This window comes from Ornithorhynchus anatinus, chromosome X3 (genome assembly GCF_004115215.2).
Source record: "Ornithorhynchus anatinus isolate Pmale09 chromosome X3, mOrnAna1.pri.v4, whole genome shotgun sequence".
NCBI lineage: Eukaryota > Metazoa > Chordata > Mammalia > Monotremata > Ornithorhynchidae > Ornithorhynchus > Ornithorhynchus anatinus.
This window is the reverse complement of record NC_041751.1, coordinates 1,056,743-1,084,033: the sequence shown is the minus strand read 5'-3', so window position 1 is coordinate 1,084,033 and position 27,291 is coordinate 1,056,743. Positions and strand designations below refer to the sequence as shown.

The 27,291-nt window shown below is 49.5% G+C and overlaps 2 protein-coding genes across 12 annotated transcripts in view; both read right to left on the bottom strand.

The window, feature by feature from the left end:
* Positions 1–7,924, bottom strand: part of TEX10 (testis expressed 10) — a 30,955-nt gene extending 23,031 nt beyond the window's left edge. For both annotated transcript variants that reach the window (XM_029054079.2, XM_029054080.2), the window contains exons 1-3: positions 7,714–7,924; positions 2,444–2,632; positions 810–1,522 (exon numbers count right to left, since the gene is read on the bottom strand). In XM_029054079.2, the coding sequence (XP_028909912.1) occupies positions 810–1,522; positions 2,444–2,623 (893 nt within the window). In that variant the 5' untranslated portion in view covers positions 2,624–2,632; positions 7,714–7,924. The remainder of the gene's footprint in view (positions 1–809; positions 1,523–2,443; positions 2,633–7,713) is intronic.
* Positions 7,925–13,399: 5,475 nt separating this feature from the next.
* Positions 13,400–27,291, bottom strand: part of LOC100681683 — a 32,041-nt gene continuing 18,149 nt past the window's right edge. For 8 of the 10 annotated variants that reach the window (XM_007661664.3, XM_007661663.3, XM_007661666.3 and 5 more), the window contains 9 exons: positions 26,384–26,429; positions 25,024–25,143; positions 21,418–21,532; positions 20,369–20,414; positions 18,509–18,583; positions 17,526–17,633; positions 16,688–16,796; positions 14,919–15,335; positions 13,400–13,753 (listed from right to left, as the gene is read on the bottom strand). In XM_007661664.3, coding sequence (XP_007659854.1) covers positions 13,641–13,753; positions 14,919–15,335; positions 16,688–16,796; positions 17,526–17,633; positions 18,509–18,583; positions 20,369–20,414; positions 21,418–21,532; positions 25,024–25,143; positions 26,384–26,429 — 1,149 coding nt within the window. In that variant the 3' untranslated portion in view covers positions 13,400–13,640. The remainder of the gene's footprint in view (positions 13,754–14,918; positions 15,336–16,687; positions 16,797–17,525; positions 17,634–18,508; positions 18,584–20,368; positions 20,415–21,417; positions 21,533–25,023; positions 25,144–26,383; positions 26,430–27,291) is intronic. The other 2 variants (XM_007661671.3, XM_039910595.1) reach the window with 2 other exon arrangements.

Below are 27,291 nucleotides of genomic sequence, written 5' to 3'. Positions count from 1 at the left end.
CCAAGTGCTTAAAGAAGAGCACAGGTTCTAGATGGAGGCTATGGGGACTGAAAAAAAATCAAGGACATAAGAGCAAAAGCCTCCAAAATGGGTCCCCTCTGTGGGGCAGGAGAGGAAGGAATCCCTGAAGTCTCTTCGGGCTCTAGAAGAATCCAGTCTGAATCATGGAACTCCAGGGATCTGCCCCCAGGCCAAGGGTCACAGGCGCATTTGCACAGCAGCTTGCAGACCGGCTGCCTCCGCCTACTGCCGTCACCTCCTACCCGGCTGCCATCCTTCTCCTGCTGGGAGGTTTGCTGTCTCTCCACGAGTGCACATATAACAGACTGCGTCGCTCAGGTTGAAAGGATTCTAGAGCCCATCATTTTCGAAGAAATCGAATCTACGTTGCCGAACAAAGAGGGTGAGAAAATGGCACCCTGGAAAACTGAGCCAGGCCAGCCCAGCCCAACGGGCTCATGGTTACTTGTAATGCCTCGGCGGGGCTGCCCCGACAAACAGGACCCCCATCCTCATGGCTCCTCTGGGCAAGTGTGTACCAGGAACAAGATGGTCCAAGATGGACGGGCCAAAGGACGCCCGCCACGGTGCATTCCAGAAGAGCACTGGCCTGGGAGATGGAGGATCTGGGTTCTAATCCCGGCCTCTGCCAACTGCTTGCTACGTGACCCTGGGCAAGTCACTTCACCTTTCAGTGCTACCGCTTTAAAACGGGGACCAAAAACCTGTTCTCCCGCAAGTGTCTGACACATAGTAGACGCTTTACAAATACCACTTAAAAAAAAGAACAAACTTCTCGTCTCTCTTACCGTAGCCGGAACTGGGAGACGACGTTTGGCTGGGAGCCTCCATTTTCGTAAACCTGAATGGCCTGCTGGCTCCGGGCGTGATCCTTCCACGTGATCTGTATCGAGTTCCTGGCAGGGGGTAGGCTTTCCTTTTGTTCTTGGAGCCCCGCACCTTCTCTGGACCTACCGGATCCATCGGCAAGCGCCTGGAGGAACTTACTGAGTCGTGCCAGTACGTTAAGTCGCCACTGCTGAGACGTGAGCCGGCGGTTAGGGTTAACGGACAATATCCACGATGGAGACTTGTCTCCATTTTTCAATCCTTTGGACAGCTGCTGATGAGAAATGAGTTCGACAAAATTCTTCAGCAGGATGCTGCTGCGACCGGTAAGGAGAGCGGGATACTCTTCCAGAAGGATGTCCAGGACTTTTAAAGAATCTTCCTGAATCCCTTCCGTGATGTGTGTCATCGCACTGGACAGGTGGGCGCTCACCAGGGGGAAAAACGGAGTGATTTGGTCAGTTCGTACTTTCGGGGCCAGAAACTGGAGGAGGCGGACCGCTGCTGCTCTTACGCTACTATCCTTGTCTGTAAACACAGCGGTTACCTCGCTTAATATACTGGAAAGGTGAGCGTCGATTACGAACGGGTACTGGGTCAAGAGATCTTTGAGCCCAACCAGAGCACTCTGCTTCACTCCGGCATTATGGTGGTGCATCTGTGACAGCAGATCCTGAAACGAAAAACATCCGTCCCGGAGAAGGAGTGAACGTGTGTACAGGCACACGCACGCCACATGTGCTGATTCGGAACATTTAACGTTCCTGCTTCTTACGGTTCTCAGCTCGCCAAATACCCAAGTACAAAGAAGAGAATGCCAAGACTTACATCACGTGGGACAAAAAGTAGCACACCTAAGTGCTGAAAAATTTGAACTCGTTCAAACTGGTCTCCTTTATCCACTTACCATCTTGCAGATTTGGGCTAAGATGGCGAGATTTCCCTGATTCTGCCCTCTGTCTCCAGGGGTAACGACCCGAAAACTGTCCCCGGTGTTAAACGCTGGGGAACCCAGGAGGTCAGCCTTGACCAGCATCCAGCGTGGCTCAGTGGAAAGAGACCGGGCTTGGGAGTCAGAGGTCAGGGGTTCGAATCCCGACTCCACCGCTTGTCAGCTGTGTGACTTTGGGCAAGTCACTTCTCTGTGCCTCAGGGACCTCCTCTGTAAAATGGCGATTAAGATTGTGAGCCCCACGTGGGACCACCTGATCACCTTGTATCCCCCCCGTGCTTAGAAAAGTGCTTTGCACATAGTAAGCACTTAACAAATGCCATCATTATTATTATTATCCAGTAGCACCACCGCTAGGCATCTCCCAGAAGCGACGGCCTCATCCTCCTGGGGACAGTCAGGTGGAACGGTATCACCTGGTCACCTCACAGAAGCAGAGACCAGATCCACCGCAAATCCAGCAAGAGGGAATAAGGACTGACGCTATGCTGAGAGCACCGAGATAAGCCGATTCAATCAAGCTCTCGGTATACGGGGCAGAACCAATACTCAAAAGCCAGTTTATCAAACTGCCTTCCACGAAGACACCGACGGCCTCATCACTTCACTTTGCAACGGAGGGCAGACTTCCCTGAGACGTACCTTGATGTTCAGTTTTCTATTGTTTGTTGGGAGGGTTTCATCTTCTTTGAGCTGCTCTGGAAGATGTATCGCTTTTGTTTTAAAGTTCGTGTCTGTGGCATTTTCTAGTTTAGGCTTCTTCTTGCCAACTTTCAGCTTCACCTTTTGAAAATCTTCTTGATATTTCCTCTTTTTTGTCATTTTGGGGCCCTGAAAGCAGAAGGATTGTTTTAGACATAAAAGCAGTACAGCCTGGAAATGCAAAAGCCAAACTTATGTATTTAACAATCCTGAGGCTAAAAAGCAAGCGTGAACAACAGCAACCCGCCTCGTTCCAAATTCTTATATATATATATATATATATACATATATATAATAATGGTATTTTTTAAGCGCTTACTATGTGCCGAGCACTGTTCTAAGGGCTGGAGTAGATACAAGTTAATCAGGTTGGACACAGCCCCGGTCCCACACTGGACTCACACTCTTAATCCCCATTTATTTTTTTTTACAGATGAGGTAACTGAGGCACAGAGAAGTCAAGTGACTTGCCATGTCACACAGCAGACCTGTGGAAGAGTCGGGATTGGAACCCAGGACCTTATGTACACAACTTTTCTGACCAATCAATGGTATTTACTGAGTGCTTACTGCACGCAGACCACTATGTTCAACATTTGGGAGAGGACATTACAACAGAGTTGGCAGCCAAGTTGCCTGCAGTTGCCTGCTTAAAAGGAGCTTACAGTTGGAGGGAGAGCCACAGATATTATTTCGATATACAGAGTATTTGGCACTGTTACCTGAATCAATCAATCACACTTCCCCCCCTTCAAAGCCCTGACGGCTCACCTCCTCCAAGAGGCTTTCCCAGACTAAGCCCCCCTTTTCCTCAGCTCCCCCTCCCCTCCACATCACCCCCCCTCCCAGCTCACGGCATCTTTGCATAAACGTACATATCCATAATTTTATTTCTTTATGCTAACGCCTGTTTACTTGTTTTGATGCGTCTCTAGCTATAACTCTTTCTACTGATGCCTCTTTACTTGTTTTGAAGCCCCAGGACACGAGGAATGCACGCCCCGCGTCAGCCCCTCCAGCTGCTGGGAGGAGTGAGAATCTTCAGCAGCAAGACATCACCGACGACGATCCTCTCACACTGGGTTTGACAAGCCGTTCACCCCCACGTCGTCAGGGCTCCTGTCCCCCACTTCTCCAGCCAAAAAGGTGGGGGATCTCCAGGAGCCTCTGGCCTCCACAACTTTTACAACAGCTGGTTAAGCCATGACTGTGGCAGACGCTTAACTGCCTGTGACTTTTGTGCCCGTGGAATCGAACGGCAAGGAGCCTCACGCTCCACTCCTCTAGCTGTAATGCCCTACTGCTCTTATTCTATTTCTTCTTGCCCTTGCTTTTATTCTTTTATGCTTTCATTGTTCATCTTATATGTCTGTCGCCATCCTCCTTCTTCACGGACTATGATCCCCTCATCCATTACAGTAGTAAAAACATTAGAAAATGTTGCATTGTTCATCTTATATGTCTGTCGCCATCCTCCTTTTTCACGGACAATGATCCCCCCATCCATTACAGTAGTAGAAACATTAGAAAATGTTTCATTGTTCATCTTATTTTTCTGTTGCCATCCTCCTTTTCCTTGGACTATGATCCCTCATCCATTACAGTAGTAGAAACATTACTCAATGAACACCTACAAGGGCAAACCACTGTATTAAACACTTTGGAAATTACAGTAGAAGCAAAACACACTTTCCCTGCCCCTGAGGAGTTTATACACATAATAGCTGGGCCTTTACTGGTTTGAAGCTTCAGTTTCATTAATGGGTATGAATGTAGACATGCAAATATGGCATTCAAGCACCTGAAAGGCAGAGCTTTGGGTTGACATCAGAGCCCTTCCCCATCACCTAATTGGGCTTTATGCTTTCTTGCTGACCTTTCGAGCCCTAAAACAGAAAGGCCTTTTGCATTAGGAGACCAGACTTCTGCCTGATTAGTCCTTCTGAACACCTAAAAAGGAGGCCAAAGTAGGGCAAAGAGGAAAAGCACTCTTTTCCCCTACACAATCTGGGGCCAGGGTGCAAAACCGTTACAATTTTGCAGCGAGCCTGGCTGTTTACAAGATGTGCCAGAGCAAGGTGGAACTTCAGATTGCTTTTTCTTTCCCAAGCAGCTTCGCTGAGAGCCTAAACACTTTAATACGTTCAAGACATCGGCCTGCGTTGATAGTGGTAACCCCGAGGGCTGCAGACACCCGGTACTGTAGCTCAAATTGTGGTATCTGTCAAAAGATTACTATGTGCCAGACACTGTACGAAGCGCTGGGACAGATAGAAGACATTCAGGATGGGCATGATCCCTTTCCCACATGGGGCTCACAGTTCTAATCCCGGCTCCGCCACTTGTCAGCTGTGTGACCTTGGGCAAGTCACTTCACTTCTCTGGGCCTCAGTGACCTCATCTGTAAAATGGGGATGAAGACTGTGAGCCCCCTGTGGGACAACCTGATGACCCTGTATCTCCCCCAGAGCTTACAACAGTGCTCGGCACATAGTACGCACTTAAACACCAACATCATTATTATTATTATTCTCGGTGCCTCAGTGACCTCCTCTATAAAATGGAGATGAAGACTGAGAGCCCCACATGGGACAACCTGATGACCCCCAGCACTTAGAGCAGTGTTTGGCACATAGTAAGCGCTTAAACACCAACATTATTATCATTATTATTCTCGGTGCCTCAGTGACCTCCTCTGTAAAATGGAGATGAAGACTGTGAGCCCCACATGGGACAACCTGATGCCCTTCAGCGCTTAGAACAGTATTCGGCACATAGTAAGCGCTGAAACACCAACATTATTATTCTTCTCGGTGCCTCAGTGACCTCCTCTATAAAATGCAGATGAAGACTGAGAGCCCCACATGGGACAGCCTGATGACCTTCGGCGCTTAGAACAGTGTTCGGCACATAGTAAGCGCTTAAACACCAACATTATTATCATTCTTCTCAGTGCCTCAGTGCCCTCCTCTGTAAAATGGGGATGAAGACTGTGTGCCTCAGGTTGGACAACCTGATGACCCCGTATCTCCCCCAGCGCTTAGAACAGTGCTTGGCACAGAGTAAGCGCTTAACCAATACCACCACTATTACTATTATTACTCATCCCCATTTTCCAGATGAGGAAACTGAGGCCCAGAGACGCCAAGCGAGTGGCCCCGGGTCAGGCGGCAGACCAGGTGGCGGAGGCGGGACTGGAACCCAGGTCCCTCCGACGATTCCCGGGCCCTGCCCGCTAGGCCAGGCGGCTTCTGGTCCGGATGAGGGGACCGACCCCCGGGAGATGGAGAGACATTGACTGGGAGCCCGTCGTTGGGCAGGGATGGTCTCTCTCTGCTGCCCCATTGTCCGTTCCAAGCGCTTAGCACAGTGCTCTGCACGGAGGAAGCGCTCAATCAATACGATTGAATGAATGAGACGGAGAGACGGAGAGATTATGAGCCTGTCGTTGGGCAGGGACGGTCTCTATCTGCTGCCCCATTGTCCGTTCCAAGCGCTTAGCACAGTGCTCTGCACGGAGGAAGCGCTCAATCAATACGATTGAATGAATGAGACGGAGAGACGGAGAGATTGTGAGCCTGTCGTTGGGCAGGGATGGTTTCTATCTGCTGCCCCATTGTCTGTTCCAAGCGCTTAGCACAGTGCTCTGCACGGAGGAAGCGCTCAATCAATACGATTGAATGAATGAGACGGAGAGACGGAGAGGCTGTGAGCCTGTCGTTGGGCAGGGATGGTCTCTATCTGCTGCCCCACTGTCCATTCCTAGTGCTCAGTACAGTGTTCTGCACACAGTAAGCGCTTAATAAATACGACTAAATGAATGAGACAGAAAGAGAGACACGGAGAGATTCAGAGACGGAGGAAGACGGGGAGACACGGAGACACAGAGGCGGAGAGACTCCAAAACGGAAAAACGGAGAGACAGATACGAAGAGATTCAGGGACGGAGAGACTCAGAGGCGGAGAGACTCAGACAAACAGAGAGACAGAGGGCCCAGAGACGGAGAGATACGGAGAGACACAGAGATTCAGAGACGGGGAGACTCAGAGACCCGGAGGAGAGACAGAGAGACGAAGAGACAGAGACGGAGAGACTCAGAGACAGAGAGACTCAGAGACAGAGGGACTCAGAGACAGAGGGACTCAGAGACAGAGAAACGGAAAGACTCAGAGACGGAGAGACAGAGAGACAGAGACGGAGAGACACAGAGATTCAGAGACAGAGAGACTCAGAGACTCAGAGGAGAGACAGAGAGACGGAGAGACAGAGACGGAGAGACTCAAAGACGGAGAGACTCAGAGGCGGAGAGACAGAGAGACTCAGAGACAGAGACACAGAGACAGAGAAACGGAAAGACTCAGAGACGGAGAGACTCAGAGGCGGAGAGACAGAGAGACTCAGAGACGGAGAGACACAGAGATTCAGAGACGGAGAGACTCAGAGATTCAGAGACGGAAAGACTCAGAGACTCAGAGGAGAGACAAGAGAGACTCAAGAGACTCAGAGAGACAGAGACAGACAGAGAGATAGACAGAGACAGAGAGACTCAGACACGGAGAGACTCAGAGACGGAGAGACTCAGAGGCGGAGAGACGGAGGGACTCAGAGACGGAGAGACAGAGACTCAGAGACGGAGAGACTCAGAGACGGAGAGACTCAGAGACACAGAGACGGAGAGACAGAGACTCAGAGACGGAGAGACAGAGACTCAGAGACGGAGAGACAGAGACTCAGAGACGGAGAGACACAGAGACACAGAGACAAAGAGACGGAGAGACTCAGAGACACAGAGACGGAGAGACAGAGACTCAGAGACGGAGAGACAGAGACTCAGAGACAAAGAGACGGAGAGACTCAGAGACACAGAGACGGAGAGACTGAGACTCAGAGACGGAGAGACTGAGACTCAGAGACGGAGAGACTCAGAGACACAGAGACGGAGAGACAGAGACTCAGAGACGGAGAGACAGAGACTCAGAGACGGAGAGACAGAGACTCAGAGACAAAGAGACGGAGAGACTCAGAGACACAGAGACGGAGAGACTGAGACTCAGAGACGGAGAGACTCAGAGACACAGAGACGGAGAGACAGCGCGCGCCGGAGAGAAAGAGAGAGGAGGCCCGGGCGCGCGCGCGTCCCCGCGAGGCGGTGGCGCAGGCGCACTGGCGCGGCCGCCCACGCCGCCGCAGAGGCCGCGGCCGCCGTTACCTCAGGCCGGGGCCGCCCCCCCCCTCCAACCCCGCGCCGGCCGGACGAGCGGGGCGAGTGCGGCGCCTTGGGGCCGGGGAGAACCGCCTTCTTCTTCTTCTTCTCCTCCTCCTCCTCCTGCTGCTCCTGGGCGCTGAGGCGTAGATTCTCCGACGGCCTCCGCCCCGCCTCACGCGGTCGCCGCCACCTCCCCGCCCGCCTTTCCGGAAGTGCGGGCCCACGCCCTCCCACGTGACCGACGCACGGCCGGCCGCGCGGCCCGCTCCGGAGGGCGGAAGCTGATTGGCCACTGCGGGGAGGCCACGCCCCCGGTGGGCGGGGCCTGCGCCAGCCACGGGGAGGGGGCATTTGGACCTCATTCAGTCATTCTTCATTCATTCATCCGTATTTATTAATAATGTTGGTATTTGTTAACCGTACAATCGGGCAGCAGATAGAGACCATCCCTGCCCAGTGACAGGCTCTGTTCATTCAGTACATAGTAAGCACTCAACAAATGCTATTGAATGAATGAATGAATGAATGAATTCAGTAGTATTTATTGAGCACTGTTCTAAGCGCTGGGGTAGACACAGGGGAATCAGGTTGTCCCACGTGGGGCTCACAGTCTTCATCCCCATTTTACAGATGAGGTAACTGAGACACAGAGAAGTCAAGTGACTTGCCCACGGTCACACAGCTGACAAGTGGCAGAGCTGGGATTTATTGAGCGCTTACCGTGCGCAGAGCACTTGGAACGTACAACTGAGCAGCAGAGACCATCCCTGCCCAATAATAATAACGTTGGTATTTCTTAAAGCGCTTACTTATGTGCAGAGCACTGTGCTAAGCGCTGGGGGAGATCCGGGGTCATCAGGTGGTCCCCCATGAGGCTCCCAGTCTTCATCCCCATTTTACAGGTGAGGAAACTGAGGCCCCAGAGAAATTAAAGGACTTGCCCAGTCACACAGCTGCTAAGTGGCAGAGTGGGGATTCGAACCCATGACCTCCGACTCCCAAGCCCGGGCTCTTTCCACTGAGCCACGCTGCTGCACTGACAGGCTCTGTTCATTCAGCCCATAGTAAGCATTCAACAAATACTATTGAATGAATTCAGTAGTATTTATTGAGCACTTACTGTGTGCAGAGCACTGGACTAAGCGCTTGGAACGTACAATCGGGCAGCAGATAGAGACCATCCCTGCCCAGTGACAGGCTCTGTTCATTCAGTACATAGTAAGCACTCAACAAATGCTATTGAATGAATGAATGAATGAATTAATTCAGTAGTATTTATTGAGCACTTACTGTGTGCAGAGCACTGGACTAAGCCATTGGAACATACAATTGGGCAGCAGAGAGAGACCATCCCTGCCCAGTGACAGGCTCAGTCTAAATGGGGGATTCATCCAATGGTATTTACAAATAATAATAATGATGGTTTTTGTTGAGCACTTACTATGTGCCAAGCACTGTTCTAAGCGCTGGGATACAGGGTGAGAGCTCACCTCCTCCAAGAGACCTTCCCAGACTGAGCCCCCCTTTTCCCTCCTCTCCCTCTCCCCCCTCTGCTCTCTTCCCCGAAGCATTGTGCTCATTTGTACATATTACCCTATTTATTTTGTTAATGAGGTGTATATCTCCTTGATTCTATTGATCTTGCTGATGATGATGTCTTGTTTTTGCCTTGTTTTCCTTTGCTGTCTGTCTCCCCCCCATTTAGACCGCGAGCCCATCGTTGGGCAGGGATGGTCTCTATCTGGGGCCGAACTGTACATTCCAAGCGCTTAGTACAGTGCTCTGCACAGAGCAAGCGGTCAATAAACACTATTGAACCATTGAAGGTGAGCAGGTTGTCTCACATGGGGCTCACAGTCTTAAGCCCTGTATCTACCCCAGTGCTTATACACTGCTCAGCACATAGTAAGTGCTTACAAATACCATAAATATTACTATTATTAAACCCTATTTGACAGATCAGGTCGCTGAGGACCAGAGAAGCGAAGGGACCTGCCCAAAGTCACCCAGCTGACAAGGGCGGAGCCGGGATTAGAACCCATGATCCTCCGACTCCCAAGCCGGGCTCTTGCCACTGAGCCACGCTGCTTTATTGAGCACTTACTGTGTGCAGAGCACTCTACTAAACGGCGGGGAGTTGAGGCTGTTTCAAGACAGCGAATTGCCCTCCCCCACTTTCAAGCCGTATTGTAGGCCCCTCTCCTCCAGAAGCCTTCCCTGACTAAACCCTCCTCCTCGTCTTTTCCAACTCCCTTCTGTGCTGCTCTTACCTATCTTCATTCATCCTCCTTCCCATAATAATTATGGTATTTGTTTAATGCTATGGGAGTCAGAAGGACCTGGGTTCTAATCCAGACTCGGCCACTTGTCTGCTGGGCGACTTTGGGAAAGTCACTTTACTTCTCTGGGCCTCAGTTACATCAGCTGTAAAATGGGGATAAAGACTGTGAGACCCATGCGGGATGGGGGCTGTGCTAACCTGATTACCTTGTGTCTACCCCAGCGCTTAGTACAATGCTTGGCACATAGTAAGCACTTAATACCATAAAAAAGCAAGCACTGCTTCCCTCAGCCTGAAATCAGTCCCCAGTAGCTTACTTTTCCCAAGCAACAGTTTCCAGTCTGGAAGAGCACAACCTGGAAACCTGAGACCCAGTCCAGCCAGCTGCCCAAAGAGTAACATTCAAATAATAATAATATTTAAGTGCTTACTAGGTGCAAAGCTCTGTTCTAAGCGCTGGGGGTGTGGATACAAGGTGATCAGGTTGTCCCACGTTTGACAGATGAGGTAACTGAGGCCCAGAGAAGTTAAGTGACTTACCCAAGGTCGCACAGCTGACAAGCGGCGGAGCCGGGATTAGAACCCATGACCTCTGACTCCCAAACCCGGGCTCTTTTCCACTGAGCCACGCTGCTTCTCAACAGAGTTGACCTGGTCTTTTGGGAGTGTCCCCAAGGCAGTCGGCCAGCAAAAGACAATCAGACTCGGTCAGTCAATCTTATTTATTGAGCGCTTTACCATGTGCAGAGCACTGTATTAAGTGTTTGGAAGAGTACAATATAACAATATAACAGACACATTCCCTGCCCACAAAGAGCTTACAGTCTACAGCCAGAGCCCTTTAGGCCCGCTCGGCCTGGTCCTGGGGACTCAGGACCTACCTGAGTCCGGACAGTCTGAAGAGATCCCAAGCCAGATTGGTTCACGCAGGGTTGTAACTCAGCGGGCATGCAAAAAAAAAAAACGAGCCTCCTCTTCTCCCTTAGCATTTCTACCAGAAACTGTGATCGGCCTCATCGCAGACCTCAGTCTCCCTCCTCCTGCGGCAGTTGGAGAGCAGGTGGAGTCTTAGGGAACCGTCGGGGAAGGCCTTGTTTCCTGAACATCAATATTTTACATAGTTTTTTCCTGTGTTTAATTATACAATTGAGTAAGTTCTTGAGGGCAGGGGACAGGTTGCTTCCATTTTTAACTTCCCAAAGTCTGTGCCCACACTGGACACTCGAAAGTAACAACTAAGGTATTGGTTCAGCATTTTTTTATGTTTCGGGCACTGTACCAAGCGCTGGGGTGGAGACAAGCCGATCGAGTTTGGACACCGTCCCTGTCCGACGTGGGGCTCACGGTCTCCATCTTCATTTTGCAGATGAGGTAACTGAGGCACAGGGAAGTAAAGTGACTTGCCCTGTGTGGCATCTGTGTTTTTGCAACATTTTGGCCCCATCCAATCCTAGGAAAATTCAACTGATGCACTTCAGACATAAAAGCATCCACCTGGGAGTGGGGAATGGGTAATATGATCCAAAAAAACAAGCAGAGACAGGACTTACCCCACTCCATGCCAGATAACGGGATGTCATGGTATCAAGAATCTCTTGGCAAGATTGGGACCCAGGGATGCCACTGTTTTGTAACAGCAATATTTGGGAATGGCTGGTTAAAAAAGAGAGTCACCCACTTGTTTCGGGCCAGCTCACAGCCAGGGTTTTGCTAAAATTCATCAGCAACCAGACGGGTCGTTGCCAGTTGAATCGAAGCTCACGGTCACCACTGCCACGCTCATGCTCAAAACCAAAACTGAGGGCTGACAATTCATCGAGCCTCCACACAGAATGTACGGAAAAGTATCGGTCCAGTACTGAAAGGCTGATCGGTATCTCCCGGGAAGAACACAGGGGAACCAGAATCAGGGGAAAAAAAAAAAAACCTCTGCTGGTTCCAACTGTCCCAACTTCCTTTTAGGCAACCTAATGCCACTGAAAGAGCGACCCGATCCCAGACGACTAGCTTTCAGCCGGACCGACCCCAGCGGTGCCGCCATGCCGTCAAATGCTTTAATGTCCAGGATTTTTATTTTATAGGCCTCGCCTCTCCGTGCTTCGGCTTGTGATGCTTGGAAGTGGCATCCAAGGGCCTGGGAGGGGAACGCAGTAGCTCTGGAGCAAAAGGGGAAGTCATGAGTCCCACCGGCGGCACTGCCAAAGTTCTCCGGCCGGGTAGAAAAGGCTCCCTATGACATTATAAAGTTGCGTTCCATCTTGTCTCGCGCAGGTTGCTTCCGGGCCGGCCAAAGGGCAGCCGGTGTTCTTCAGTGCGGTCAGCGGCCCCCTCCGTCGCTCGCCATCCACCTCCTCTTCTGCTCATCCAACTCGGCACCCCCACCCGCTCGGCCCTAAACGTTCAGCGCAATCCCCGGCCCAGAAAGAGTCCCTCGGGCCTTCAAAATAGTGAAAGCCATCGGAACATCTCCCTGAAAGAATTTAAGCTGTCGGGAGCCCTGTCTATACTAGAGAAGCAGCCCGGCTTAGTGGAAAGAGTGTGATCAGGACTCCCAACTCCCCATTTAACCGCTGTGTTACCTCGGGCAAGTCACATAAATTTTTTATTTTTCATGGCATTTCTTAAGCCCTTACTATGCGCCAGGTACTGTACGAAGCAGTGGGGGAAATACAAGCTAATCAAGTTGGGTGGGCACAGTCTCTGCCCTACAGGGGGCTCACATTTTACAGATAAGGTAACTGAGGCCCAGAGAAGTGAAATGACTTGCCTAAGGTCACACAGCAGACAAGTGGCAAAGCCAGAATTAGAACTCAGGTCTTTCTGACCTTCAGGCCCACACTCTTACCGATAGGCCACGCTGCTTCTCTACATGCCTGTCCCCTCACCGGAGAACGGGGATCCAATTCCTGTTCTCCCTCCTTAGACCGTTAGCCCCACGTGGGGCCTGATCATCTTGTCCTGTCTCCAGTGCTTAACAGAGTGGCTGACCCACAGTAAGCCCTTAAATACAATTATTACTGGTGGCACCTGTGTGACAAACACTTTGGCCCCATCCAATCCCAGAGAATTGAACTGACCCACTTTCCAAAATGTCACTTTAGACAACACAGTAATGACCAGAAAACACCATTCATTAGGGTCACATGGACCTCCGGAGGCTGGTCGATTTAGCCAGGGGCAAAGAACATTCAAAGTAAAAGCCCAAGTCCCGACACTGCCCTCTGCAAACCCCAAGTCTCGAAAAATGCAAATGGTAAATTCAACCGCTGCTGCATACTGCTTTTCTGATCAGTAGCCAAGCTGTGGGATCAATGCCCAATGGGAACAGAGAGGGGAAAAAACAAATACCTAAAATTACGTCTCCTTTCAAGCCACGCTGTTCATTACTTGCATAAACCAATGACCAAGTCAACAAAAGACAAATTTTTATTAGTAAACATTTTAAGGATAGCAAACAACACTGAACGATAGTTTATACAAGTCAAAATGCAAAATATGGACAGCTTTGCTATTTCAACATTCCACCGCAAAACTGCAGATGATGTACAAAACTGCACTATTAGATCTACATTCTAGCCATAGGTCAACATCTAAGAACTGCTAAATGCAGTGAAATTGGGTGCAGATCCAAGATGATAAATGATTAGTTTTACCTAAAATCATTGGCTCTTTCCTGTTCTCCAGTGCCATTTTCCTCAGGTCCAGGGGTCTTGAGGGTCCCGCTTTCAGTCAGGATGCGAATCACATTTGGAATGTCAATTTCTTCACCAACAAAAAAAGGGCAGGATGAGTGATGTTCGATTTAAAGATGCCCAGCAAATGCCAGAACCTAAGGCCACTTAGCTGCTGGACTCTAAGGCAGAGTTGAACGGGACCTCTTACTTCATGACTTTTTAAATAATGGAAATTAAAGCCCACCGAGGTTTATTCTACTAAATAATCTGGCCTCCTTTCCGGTTATAGGACTCCCACCAGGGGTGGGTAACTGGGGTTGGAGGGCTCTCGACTGGACTCCAGCTGAGGTTTGGTTGTGTATTGTTGTTTTTTTTTCTAAGGGTATTTGTTATGCACTTACTAATTGCCAGGCACTGTATTAAGCGCTGGAATAGACACAATCTAATCAGGTTGGACCAAGTTCCTGTTCCACATGGGACTCAGTCTTAATTCCTGTATTTTTTTTTTGTTTTTTTGTTTCTACAGATGAGGTAACTGAGGCTCAGAGAAGTGAACTGAGTTGCCCAAGGTCACACAACGGACAAGTGGAGGAGACTGCAGTAGAACCGAGATCCTTCCGACTCCTGGGCCCACGTTCTACCCACTAGACCACGTTGCCGGTGACCCCGGGAGACCAGGGGGCAGGGCTTGTTTCAGGGCTCAGCCCTGGACCTGTGCCGGAGCCCTAGTCCGGTGCCCAAAACAGATGGCTACAGCTCCGTCTCTGAGTTCCTCCAGCATCCTGTGAGCCCGTCATTGGGCAGGGATGGTCGCTATCTGTTGCCCAATTGTACAGTCCAAGTGCTTATTGCTCTGCACATAGTAAGCGCTCAATAAATACTATTGAATGACTCCTCCAAGAGTTTTCTGTTTGGTGTGGTAGAGGCCCACCAACTGGAAGCAGTTTGGGAGAATCTGTGGGCTGAGGCAGATGCAGGTTTGAGGGGTTAACTCTAGGTCATCTGTGCATCTCTTAGTCCGGGGCGGCCTCCAGCCGAAAGGGAGACAGTCCTGAGGGGAAGGGTTGCTGACTCCACACACCTGCCCAGCCTCGACCGTAAGCAGCGGCGTGAGAAAGAGGCTTGCCACTCTGATTTACCCCAGGCCTCTACCGTTCCAACGTCTCCACCCCCGCAAACCTTCTCCAATTAAAACCCAGTTCACGCCCACTGGAGGATTCAAGAAGCGTCACTCTTCCTTCACATTCACTCACCTTTAAATGCTGGGTTGGTTGTGGCGATTTTCTGGAGGGTATCCGTCACCTCGACGACATCCATGTTTCTTATGCTGTTGAAAAATTCAGTGATTACATCATTTTGGTCAGAAGAGGGTGGCAAGGGGCTAGAGTTTTCATCAGGCGCAGCATTATACGAAGCGCTCTCGGTGGAAGGGTAGTGATTTTCGGGGTACGGGTAGGACTGGAAAGCCTCTTGGTTTGACGCTTCCTGGGATGACGGACAAGACCATTGATTCCAATCCTCAGTCGCCGAAGAGTTGGAAAAACTCATAGTTGACTGAGGCGACGGGAGCGATGCATCGTTGTTATTGAAAGATCCACTAACGTGAGCTGATGTTTCTCCATAAGACTGGGCAGTAGGCGGCCTGGAAGTTATGTAATTGGCTGAGAACCCTGTGAGAAACAATAAAAAAATCTCCATTAGCATTCATCAAATAACAGGGTTTTCGAAGACAATAATGGCACGCTGAGATCGTATTTGTTTCTCCGACTGCACTTGGAGAACTGCAAAAGTTCTCAAACTCTTACTCCGTCTCGAGGATCTACATTAGGCTTGGCCAAACTACTCAAAAGGCAAATAATCTCGGAAACAACTCACGAACAGGCCAACCCAAGTCGGGTGCCCTGTCCTCCTACCATCTGAGTTTGGATTCCAAATTGTGGCACCACCCTCTTTGACTTTTCTGAGCAGGGTTAGGCTCCCTCTCATAACCCAGCGTGACTCTTAAGAACATTTCTTGAGTCTTCTGACATTCCTAATTTTCCCCAGATGCACATGCTGGAATAACCTCCCAAACTCTCACAATCCCATCCTCCCAGACCTCTCCTGGATCCCTGCGTGGCTCGAGCCTCCCGTTAGCCAGAACCGTTGCCATATAGCTGAAGATTTCCTAGGGCCACCAAGTGGCTTCTTCTGAATAAGGATGTGACTGAAAGCTAGTAGAAACCTCTGTAACACCTTGAGCCCCATACGAGCTGGAGGTTATATCCCATCTGTCTTCTATCCACCCCCGTGCTCAGCACAGTGCTTTGCCATAGGCAACTCTGGAACAGCTGGTTAATATGGTCGGTAGCAATCACGAGAAGCTAAACATCATTCCCATCACCAAGTCCAGCTTCTTTCCACAATTACATGAAATACGCTTGCAACCTGTCCGTTTTTTTAGGTCCCATCATCCGTTTCAAATTGGCAAGAAGTCTGCACACCTCCCCAGTTTCAATAAATAATATCGACTGTTGCAAAAAGATTTCCCTACTACTTTGGCCCGCTAGCTTAATAAGCTCTTTCAGACCTTCGGCTTTTTATTGCATGCTCTCAGGTAGTTAGTACAGTGCGCTACAAACTCAATAATTACCAACAACTGGCTGCGTGAAGCACCAAACGTCCAGTGTGTGAATTACAACGGCCTAGGGGAAAAAAACACGGACCTGGAAGTCAAAAGACCTCAGAGGACCTGGGGTCTAATCCCGGCTCTGCTGCTTGCCCGCTGTGTGACCTTGGACAAGCCACTTCACTTCTCTGGACAATTCCCTCATCTGTAAAATGGGGATTAAGACCCTGAGCCCTGTGTGGGACATGGATTGTGTCCAACCTGATTATCTTCTATCTATCCCGTGCTTAGTACAATGCCTGGCACATAGCGAGTGCTTACTAAATACCATTTAAAAAAAAATTTCCACTTTAATGAAAACCACTTTAATGATTTTCGTCATCTGAATATTTTCAAATTCAAAAAAATATTTACCAGAATAAGGGTCAGTGTTGTTGACACACTCGGAATTGTTTTCGTGATTCTGCACGGACTGCTCCTCCATAGGTCTGAGTATCTTCTGATTGGCTTCACATTCAGGAAGCTAAAAAAGTAATAGCACTCATTACCTGGGCTGCCGAACAGAGGCCCAATTTTTTTCTAATTGTACTTCCCAAATCGCCACGGGAGCAGAACGGAGAAACAGTTTTTCCTAAGGGTTACAGCACCAGCCTAAGAGTCAGGCCATGGGTTCTAACCACGATTCTGCCACTTGCCTGCTGTGTGACCATGGGCAAGTCGCTTCACTTCCCTGGGCCTCAGTTACCTCATCCGTAAAATGGGGATTATGACTGTGAGCCCCATGCGGGACAGGGACCGTGTCCAACCCGATTTGCTTGTATCCACCCCAGCGCTTCGGACAGCGCCTGGCACAGAGTAAGCACATAACACCACCACTAATATCCTCTTTGCCTTGGCTTTCTCAACTGTAAAATGGGGATTCGATACCTGTTCTCTCTCCTACTTACAGGAAGAGACCCACGTGACAACCTCGAATCTACCCCAGTGTTTGACGCATAGTAACGCACTTAAATACCATTAAAAGAAATAAATAAAAATCAAGTACACTCATTTCTACTGTCTTCTCCCAAGTGTTTACTGTAATATTCTGCACAATGAGTATTCTGCTTACTGAAGAGGAATGAAGACTACATCTTATTTTTCTTTTGCAACACTCCCTGGTGTCTCGACAAGTAACAGGATTCTCAGAAAATACACATGGTACCCGAGGCTAGAATACAGCAATTCTGAAACAAGCCACAGCAGGATTTACCTTTACAGACCTATCCTTCAAACGATAGTCCAGCAAGGCATCAGTAAGATTCTGAGTAATTGCTAAAATAAATGATGCATCATTTTCGGTCATTATCTCAAAGTTTTGCTGGAAAAAGAAAATAAACTGCAATCAATTTTTTTTGAACAACACGGAAGAAAAAACATCACTTTTCTCAAGGCACCAAGAGATTGAACGCTGACATCAGAGAGGAAGCCTTTAAGGAAGTTCTTTAAATGTAAAGCGGAGTAATTGAAATTTCAGGAGCCAATTGGAAAGGCCTAACTTACCTGGAAGAGCTATCACACAATTGTGACATATACGAGGAGGAGATGACCAAGCTCCATTTCTAAGAACAGCCACAACTAACCCTAAAAATCACATGTTTAATGGGCCATTTCAGACAATGTCATTCACATATCTTTCAAGAGCTAACAAAGGTCCACAGGGCAAGACCATCATAAACAGTCAGTGCTCTGTCTTGGACAAAATCAGCTCAGGTGGGGGAAAAGATCTGTAGGAGTAAGCAAAACCATTCAAAGGAAAAGGAGAGCAGAATCTTTGTCTGAGGGACTAAAATAATCAGAATGCAACACCTCCCACCATGGATGGCAGTGATCCAGATCTCCCCCATTGCCGCTGCCCAACAGCTCAGCTCATCGTGAGCGAGGGAAACAGAGGAAGGCGAAGACTGATGGGAGAATTCGGAGACAAGCAAACAGCACGATCGGGAAAGAAGGCTCCAGAAAGACTATAACAGTCGTAGCTCTGGCACGGTTTGTGGTGGGCACAGCTTGTGCTCAGATGGATACGGGGTTACAGCACTCCATCGACTTTGAAAGGCACAAACTCCAAAGAGGGAGAGGAATCAGAATCTTCTCTCCGGCAACCTGCCTAGAGCTTCCTTATCAACAAGATGTCGCTCCGTTAAAGCCGATCAGCTGCAATTTTGCCCACCGCAAACGAATAAACGTAAGACCTACCAAGTATGAGAACAGCTCTTCGTGGTTTTTAAATCCGCCACAATTTGCTACGTTATTTTCTTGCAGAGGGGCCTCCTGGAGGAGAGAAGGAACAAAACTCGATTGTCTCTCCAGCCCCGGGCCACGAGGAAATGCTCTTCCCTCTTAAGCGGGGCAGCCGACCTAGGGACTTCCTTCGAGAGGTCCGACCCGGGGATACGCGGAGATCGGCGGGGTGGCTGAGTGGCTCCCCGAAGCCAAGACGTTTTGACGACAACGAACGCCTGGGTTACGGGACAGGGACCGGTCACCACAGGGAGATTCTTCTCATTTCAGCAAGGGGCCTGGAGGAAGGGGTCCACCATGCTGGGCTCCCAGGGAAGCTACCGCCGTTCTAGGAGCAAGTCACTGCTGCCAAAACCTCGCCACAACACCCTCCCCGCCCGCCCTCTAGAGTACTTGACCCTCGAGTGGGGGCCGGAGGAAGGCGGGGGGAAACTGAAGCCTGCTGTGGTGGCCTGAATTCAAAAGTACAGGCGTGACTAGGTTTGGCACGTGCCTTGGCCACTCAGGCCAAGAACAAGCCCAGGCGGTTGGACCACCAAATGATAGGCATGCCGGGGCTCCAATGCCCACTTTAGCAGCCACGTAAGGGTGACCGTCCCCTCTCCATCCAACTGGTGACGTGGGGTGGCAGGTTAGTTATTTCCTGAGGGGCTCGGGGAGGGGAGGACGGGGGGGCGGTCTCTACCCTCCTGGCGACAGAGTGACCCACAGACCGACATCAGTCATGCGCTCAGACACTTGTCTTCACCAAGAACCTTCAGTCCGGTGCCCAAAAGAAGCATGGACGTGGAAGAACAGGCACCCCAAATGTCCAGGATCGAGCCAGAGGCTGGCAAGCCGGTCTCTGACAAGTCCGGGGACTGCAGTGCATCTGCGGGTTTTGAGGTGCCACGTCGCTTCGGCACCTTCTCCTGGGCCACCTCTCAGCTCCTGCTGCTCGGTGATGGGAGCAGAGATCTGCACGAGCCTTCCACCGTCAGTGTACTTCCCTCAGATCCATTTCAGAATGATGGGTAAGGGTCAAGCTAGTCAGGTGGGCAGGCAAGGAGGTGGTGGGCAGGCAAGGAGGTGGCGAGCAGGTGGGGATAGTTTGCACGGACCCGGCGGTCTACCTCCGATGATAGGTGAGACCAAAACCTGGCCGGGAAGCATCGGCAGGTGGGTGGGGAGCCACAGATTCTATTCCTGAAGCCTCCTGGGTTCCCCAATTTGAGTTCAGTCTAGCAGCAAATGCTCCGTGCCCTGGCCTGGCACCCCAGGTGGACACTTCGACTGAACCCTGCCCATACATTCGTTCATTCAATCGTATTTATTGAGCACTGTGTACCGAGCACTATACTACGCGCTTGGGAGAGTACACAGTCGGCGACACCTGGTGCAACCGCCCATTCGCCGCACACCTGGCTCTCCTCGGGCTCGACCCAGACTAACCCAGGACTCCGCGGCCCAGCTCGGAGAAGCAACGGCCTGGACTCCCATCCCAAAAGTGCACTACCCTCAAATCTGGTAGTGGGAGATATCGACCGGCAGAAAAGCTGCGGAGGATTTTCGGGGGTGGGTGGGAGAGAGGGAGAGCGGGTGAGTCTGAGATCGGCGAGTGGGATCTGCATCCCCAGTTCTGAGTCTGGACCGCTCTGTCTCTCAGCACCTCTACACCCGACAGACGGTCTGCTCACTGGTGACACTGTCGGGAGGCTGACACAGTCCGAGAGCAGCGGGCAGGGATGGAAGCACAGGGCCTGTATTCCACACTGCGAAACACGCTTTTGGGAATTCCGTGAATAAGGAATGAGTTTCCCGGTGATCAAAACTCACCTGAACTAACTGGTATTCCTCTTTTGTTTGAGTCTTGATCTCAAGCCTTACAGTAAAAAGTCAATTGGAGAATGATTAGTTTAGCTCATTTTTTCAAAGCAAGAGATACACTGGATAGAAAAGGGAGAATTTAAATCTGACTGGTTACTTTTAGGCTTGGGACCCGTTTATGGTGTTGATCCTCATAAGCAGTTGGTTCCACGAAGCAACTAAGTTCCTTATTAATTAAAACAAAAAGATGGCTAATTTCCCAACAAATGTCTTACACTCAATCCAGAGACTTATATTCCTCCCCCACCTCCCCACAAATAGGTTTCTCTGGCAGTCTTTCTCATGCAAGACTGAAGAGTGGAATTCTGGAAACCCCAAGCTTGATCCTACTTTAGAGATGAGTTTCGGTGAAACCGGTTCTGACATTTTGGGTAAAATGATCAACCCAATTAAAGGAAGCAGAGAAGGCTTCCAGGTTAAAGCCCTGTTGGGGGGCTGATTTAACCTCCTGCCAAGCAGGAGGGGAGAAAGGAGATGGACATGCCTGTGTGACACGTGTTCTAGACGAGATGGGGCTGTGGAGGAAAGGGAGGAGAGGTGACGGATTGGCAGTAGGGTCCTGATGTCAGGGAAGCAGGGAGGAAGGTGAGAATGAGAGGCGAAGTGAAGGGGAAAGGCGGGAGAGGGATGAGGGGAGGGGAGGGGTGATCAAGGCTTGGGGGCAGACGGGAGAGCCGTGAGAGTGGCCGAGCAGCTGAGGTTCTGATCCCGCCTCCCCTGGACTCTGAGCTAACAGGAAGGGGGTGGGTGAGTCCTTGTTCTTTTCCTGTCCCCTCGGCTGACAGTCAGGGGAGTAACTCTACACACATTTGTTCAGTCCCAGTTAGCTCAGATAAACACTGTTCTGGGTGGCTGAACTGGAAATTTCTACTCCAGATTGAACTGGAAATACGTATGGTCAGAACTATTCCATTTTAACGCTCACGACACTTTCAACCTAAAAAAAAAAAAATCCTAAAAAAAGCTAGTTTCCAAAACACAAAAAGATGAGTCTTTACTTATTATTGCAGTCTTTACTGTTTTCATCATAAATCTGATCCTCTTCAATCTTTTCTTCTGATCTGTCATCTGATTTTTCATCGCTGTCCCTTTCATCTTGAGAGTCAGAATCATCTACAAACCGAAGAGAAAGGATCACATTTCACTCCAGAAAATGCAGGATGTTTCACTCCCGGGGGCCCTCCGGCCCCTACACTGTTCCTCAGCCCCACTCCCACACCCTGGCTCTTACACAGCGGTAAGGGACAAATGGGACTGGGTCGAACTTGCCTTGATTTTTTCATTGATTGGCAACTCACTTATGAATTTTTAAGCCCTCTTAAGACTACAAACATTTTCTGCCTGCACAGCTTCCCAAAGTGGTGAACTTCATATGCTTACTAAGATCTATGGATTGCTCTGAACAGTCCACCCTGAAGCTTTGAAGGGGTCAGGTGAATAATTCTGTTTGTCCTGCCCAAATCCTTTATGATTTGGTCAATAATTGTATCGTTTCCAGATGGGAGAATCCAAATCTTTTGAGTTAATTCTTATGAGGAAGCATCTCTATCCCACCAATCACTTTAGTTGACCTCTGTACCTTCCCCAGCTCTAAGATGTCAAATCAAACATATTTATTGAGTGTTTATTGCGTGCACTGTACTAAGTGCTTGGGAGAGTATGACAGCTGGTAAATACGTTCACAGTCCTCAAGGAGCTTACAGTCTAGAGGATGTCCTTCTAGGCCGGCAGAATTGCATCGCGATTTCAAATGATGGCAAATCTAGGCCTTTCATTTTGTTTTCTATTCCATTCCTAGTCATGTCCAGCAAATGGCTGGCCATTAGAATTACTGCTTCCACTCACTAAACCAGAGTTTTAATACATCAACCATAAGTTCAAGATTATTCTCCAGACAGTAACTGTGGTATTTGCTAAGCACTTACTATGTGCCAGGCACTATACTCAAGTGCTGGGGTAAATACAAACAAATCAGGTTGGACACAGTCCCTGTCACACATGGGGCTCACAGTCTCAACCCCCAATTTACAGATGTGGTAACTGAGGCCTAGAGAAGTGAAGCTCCTTGCCCAAGGCCACAAAGCAGACAAGTGGCAGAGCTGGGATTAGAACCCATGACCTTTCTGACTCCCAGGCCCGTGCTCTATCACTATGCCATGCTGCTGTTTCCACGGGGATTGTCCTTGGCTACTTTCAAGGTGCTTTTCTTCCGTGAGTTTCATAATCTTATGTCAGTCATCCTAACAAAATCCCTGTAATTTAGAAGCAGCAACCCAAAAACCAATGGGAGGAAATGAATTACAGGATCTGACCAAGCCCACTTCAGTTTCCCCAGAGAAGCCCCCCGATTTGTTGTTTATGAAAGAGTAACTGAAGTCCCGTTGCAGGTTTCGCCACAAGACAGAGAGCGATCGAGGTGAAGCCTTTCGAAAACCGGACGCCTCAGATACTTCATTGAAATCTTTCATTTTTAACGGCGCTATTGGAGATTTAAATTCCCGATTTTGGTTTCCTTCTTAGCGTCACTTTCAAGAACGTGAACGTTCAAAACCTTTCTTTAGTGCTGACAGACGCATCGTAAGGCACAAGCTTTAGCCATCCTGTCCTTGCTCACACAGCTGGCCTTGCCCTCAAAGACGACGTTACTAGCCATCGCTGGCCGATTAAATAAGTGATATTGGTGACTGTAACCTCGTTGGGGAATGTGTCTACCGACTCGGTTGTGCCGTCCTCTCCCAAGCGCTCAGCACAGTCCTCGGCACAAAGGAAGCACTCAAATGCCACCGATTGACTGACAGTAGCAGCGGCACTTATTGAGTGTCCACGTGGTGCAATGTCCTCCCCAAGCCACTGGAATTCGAGAAGACCAATGCGCAGTCAACAGATCTATATCCCCTACACGAGTAATAGTTTCCTTTTGCTGTGCTGCTGACCGCAATTGCTAACTGCAGCACCGGCGACTGGCCTAGACTCCTTCAAAAAGGATCCAACTGCCACACGACTTCCTTCTCCCTAATTATATCACTGCCTTCGGGCAGCCCACGGCTCTGATACATCGTCTGAGGGGATGCTCTACTCTTTCCTCAACGCTTCTGCCCTCCCCGCTCTGGGTCGCCCCAGTTGCTTTCATCCGACGGCAGGTGCTGCGGCTGCCCTCCATCCGTCCTCCTCACACGCTCTCCGCTGCTGACCACTCTGAAACTGGAGAGTCGCAGATGTCTGGGACCCCGTCTTGCCGCTGGATGAAAAAAGTGAGGTCTTTGGTGATGCCGATGGAACTGCCTGAGGAGCTCGGGCACTCCCAGGTCCCACAACTACAGAGAAAGCTGGATGTTCCCATCGCCTGAGGCTTTCCCTTTGGCCAACGGCTTGTAGTCTCTGCTGGTCGCTCCCACTGCCTACCAATCCCCCCCAAGGGAAATGCTGCCCCTCTTTGGTTTTCTGCTTCTTGGTCTAACCAGGGGACAGGGTGGGCGGCCCTGGAGAGCAAAATTACACAGCAGCTGCCCGCTGCAGTTCTAATGAACATCTCCAGCTGCGTGAAGGGGGTAAAGGGTGCTTCAAAGCCCCTGCTTTCTGCAGGCTCCATTTCACTTAAAGAAGCAATTATTAGATCAATACATAACTTCATCAGGACATTTTTGTCAGAAGTCTTAGGGAAGCGGCGGATAGTGACTTGAGTCCGGGAGTCAGAAGTCCCGGGTTCCGATCCCAGATCCGTCACTCTTCTGCTGTGTGACCTTGGGCAAGTCACTTCACTTCTCGGTGACTCAGTGCCCTCATCTGCAGAACAGGGAGTCGATACCCGTTCTCCCTCGTACTTACACCGTGAGTCTCATGTGGGACCCGATTAACTCGTACCTACCCCGGCACTTAGAACAGTGTCTGGAACATAGGAAGCGCTTAAACAAAGATCACGATTACTATTATTACCCTCAAATCATTCTCGGAAGAGTTAGTGAACAACACGCGTCCTCGGTCTTGATGGAAAGTCTGTTGAAGATTCAATCACCTGCTGCTGTCCGCAACGTTTAGAAGAGCTACAGGCTCAGCCAGGGCTCCTGGCAGCGGTGCTGGGAAAACCGCTCCCACGCCATTTACTGAAGCACTGGCTTGCACCGCTATGTGGGGCCTCTCGAGCAGTGGCCAGCCTCAGCATTGGACCAGATCATACAACACGCAACAAATCCATTCATCCAAATAATGACGCTCTCGATCAGACCCAGCTGTTTGGATAACGGATGGATTCACCTTGATTTTCCCATACCCAAAAGGCAGGAGGAGCTAATAACTACAGGCGAGGCTTGGCCCACTCTCCGCATAATAGGAGAACCATCGCGACTGGAATTACTCTCACTACTTGCACGGAAGAAGACTTTAGGCATGACCAATTATTATTATTATTTTTTTTTTTTTACAAAGAAGCTTAAAAGCCACTTTTGTGATCGGAAACGCAATGCGTTTTCCACTCACATATTCTCTTTTCTCATGCTTCCCACAAGCCGCAGATTCAAAAAACACGTCATTCTGAAACCCAAACTCAGAGAAGGAAAGCCCACGGGGGGCTAAATGAAATTTCAATGGAGCAAGTGCAAATTTCTTACCTTGGGAAATCTGAATTTTTGAGAAGTCTAGAGTCTCCTCAGACTCACCTCCAGCAGCCTGGTCTGGTTCGGTAGCCATAGGATCCATATGTTGTACTTTAGGTTTTGAATTGCCTTCAACTATAACAGAAACACAGAAGGGGAGCTGAAATGCTGTGACTTCCCCTGACTGCCAGGAAGGCTATTTCACAATTCTATTTCTAAGGAGTGAGAGCTCACTTGAAATTTTCGCTCGTGTCCAGTTCCACATAAAGAGCTATCATTCTGTGCCCTTGAAGAACTGGCTGTGTGAAGTTTAGCCCTCACTATGGTTTTAGGAAAACACGGCTCCTTAAGAGGACTGAAGTTACTTTTAACTTCAGATACAAGTGAAACTATCTCTATAATTTTTTTTTTTTTTAGAAACTGGGTTAAATGAACATTTGCCATTTCATTTGATATGATGATGGCAATAAATGATGATAATAATAATAATAATAATGGTATTTGTTACGCGCTTACTATGTGCAAAGCACTGTTTTAAGCGCTGGGGGAGATACAAGGTGATCAGGTTCTCCCTCGAGGGGCTCAGTCTTCATCCCCATTTTACAGATGAGGTAACTGAGGCCCAGAGAAGTTAAGTGACATGCCCAGAGTCAAACAGCTGACAAGAGGCGGAGCCAGGATTAGAATCCATGACCTCTGACTCCCAAGCCCAGACTCTTTCCACTGAGCCACGCTGCTTCTCTGAGGGCTCCATCACTGGGGTGACGCTGGGACCCTGGGCCTTTTCATGCATTTCCCGAAGCCCAGGCTTAAAACAGTCCCCCTTTCCAGGGATCCCTTTCCTACACTGGCCATTTCCCGGCCGGGCAGACCCAGACGGGGCAGGTTTACTATTTGATGGAGGGGGTTCAGTCCTGCTGGCATTCTAGTTCTCAAAATAATCAGGGCCTGCTTCAGGGTGGGGGATCTGTTCCCCTGAACAGGTGCACACTCTCCCTCCAACTTAGACTGTGAGCCCCATAAAGGACCAGCCTTGTGCCTGACCTAATTACCTCATATCTACCATCCCACTTAGTTCGGTGCTTGATATAATAAAAGCTTATTAAATACCACAATAATGATGCTAACTTTTCATCATCATTATTAGTGTTATAAGGATCCAACTGCGGACTAGAATGGCAATAGTTTGGGAGATTTCAGACTGTAACAGATCCATGGAATATTCCTAATTCCAGGCCCGCACTTTGAGACAACCGCCTTCCCCCCGCACCACCAGCCGCAAAAGTCACAGCTGAAAAAGTGGAGGCCAGCCAGGGGGGCATCTGGGACATCACGGCAGCGCTGCCCTCCCTGTACTCCTCCTGGAGATACTTACTATAGTCCTGCCATTTCCTCTTCAGCACATTAGGGTCCACTATAACCTAACAATGAAAAACAATCAGCACAAGTCTAGCAAACTTAGTTGGTATTCCATTTGACATGTACCCCCACCATTACAAATCAATTAAATGGATTCCATTATGAGAAAGCTAGAGAATATCTTGAAGGAAAACTGTAGCGATAAGCAGCAATCCCTCATGCTGACCCTCTTCTTTAGGCGTTTTTCCATGATAGTGCTGTTGAATTTTAATGCCCATATTTCTTCTAGGATTCTGGTTCTTCACAGTATTGCTCTGAGCAACAGATCTGTGACCTTTGGGTTGGGCAAACCCAGGTTCACTAAGCAACTGCCATGCAGCAATCGTTCATTCAATCATATTTAAAGAGCCCCCTTATTGGGCCAACCACTATGCTAAGCCATGGGGAAAAGTACAGGTGGGATAATTCAGGCACTTCTCTGTCTCGCGGGAGGCTCACTATCTATGGATGAGGTGGGTGGGGGGAGGTTGACAGACAAATTAGTAAAGACTGAAAACCACGTCATAACATTGGGCAGCAATAAATAATCACCATTGTGGCTCCTGTTAAGTGCTTACTCTGTGCCAAGCACTGTATGAAGTGCTGGGGTAGATACAAGATAATCAGTTCCCAAATGGGGCCCACAGTCTAAGTACGAAGGAGAACGGGTATTTTTGCGGATGAGGGAACTGAGGCGCAGAGAAGTTAAGACCACATAGCAGACCAGTGGCAGAGGCTGGATCGGAATCCAGGTCCTCTGTCTCCCAGACCCGTGCTCTTTCCACTAGGCCAGGTCATTTTCGGACTCCTTATCACTCTGGCAGGTCTGGCCAGAGTCTGTCACAACAAATCACCGGCCGTCTAGATGACGGGAACACAATCTAC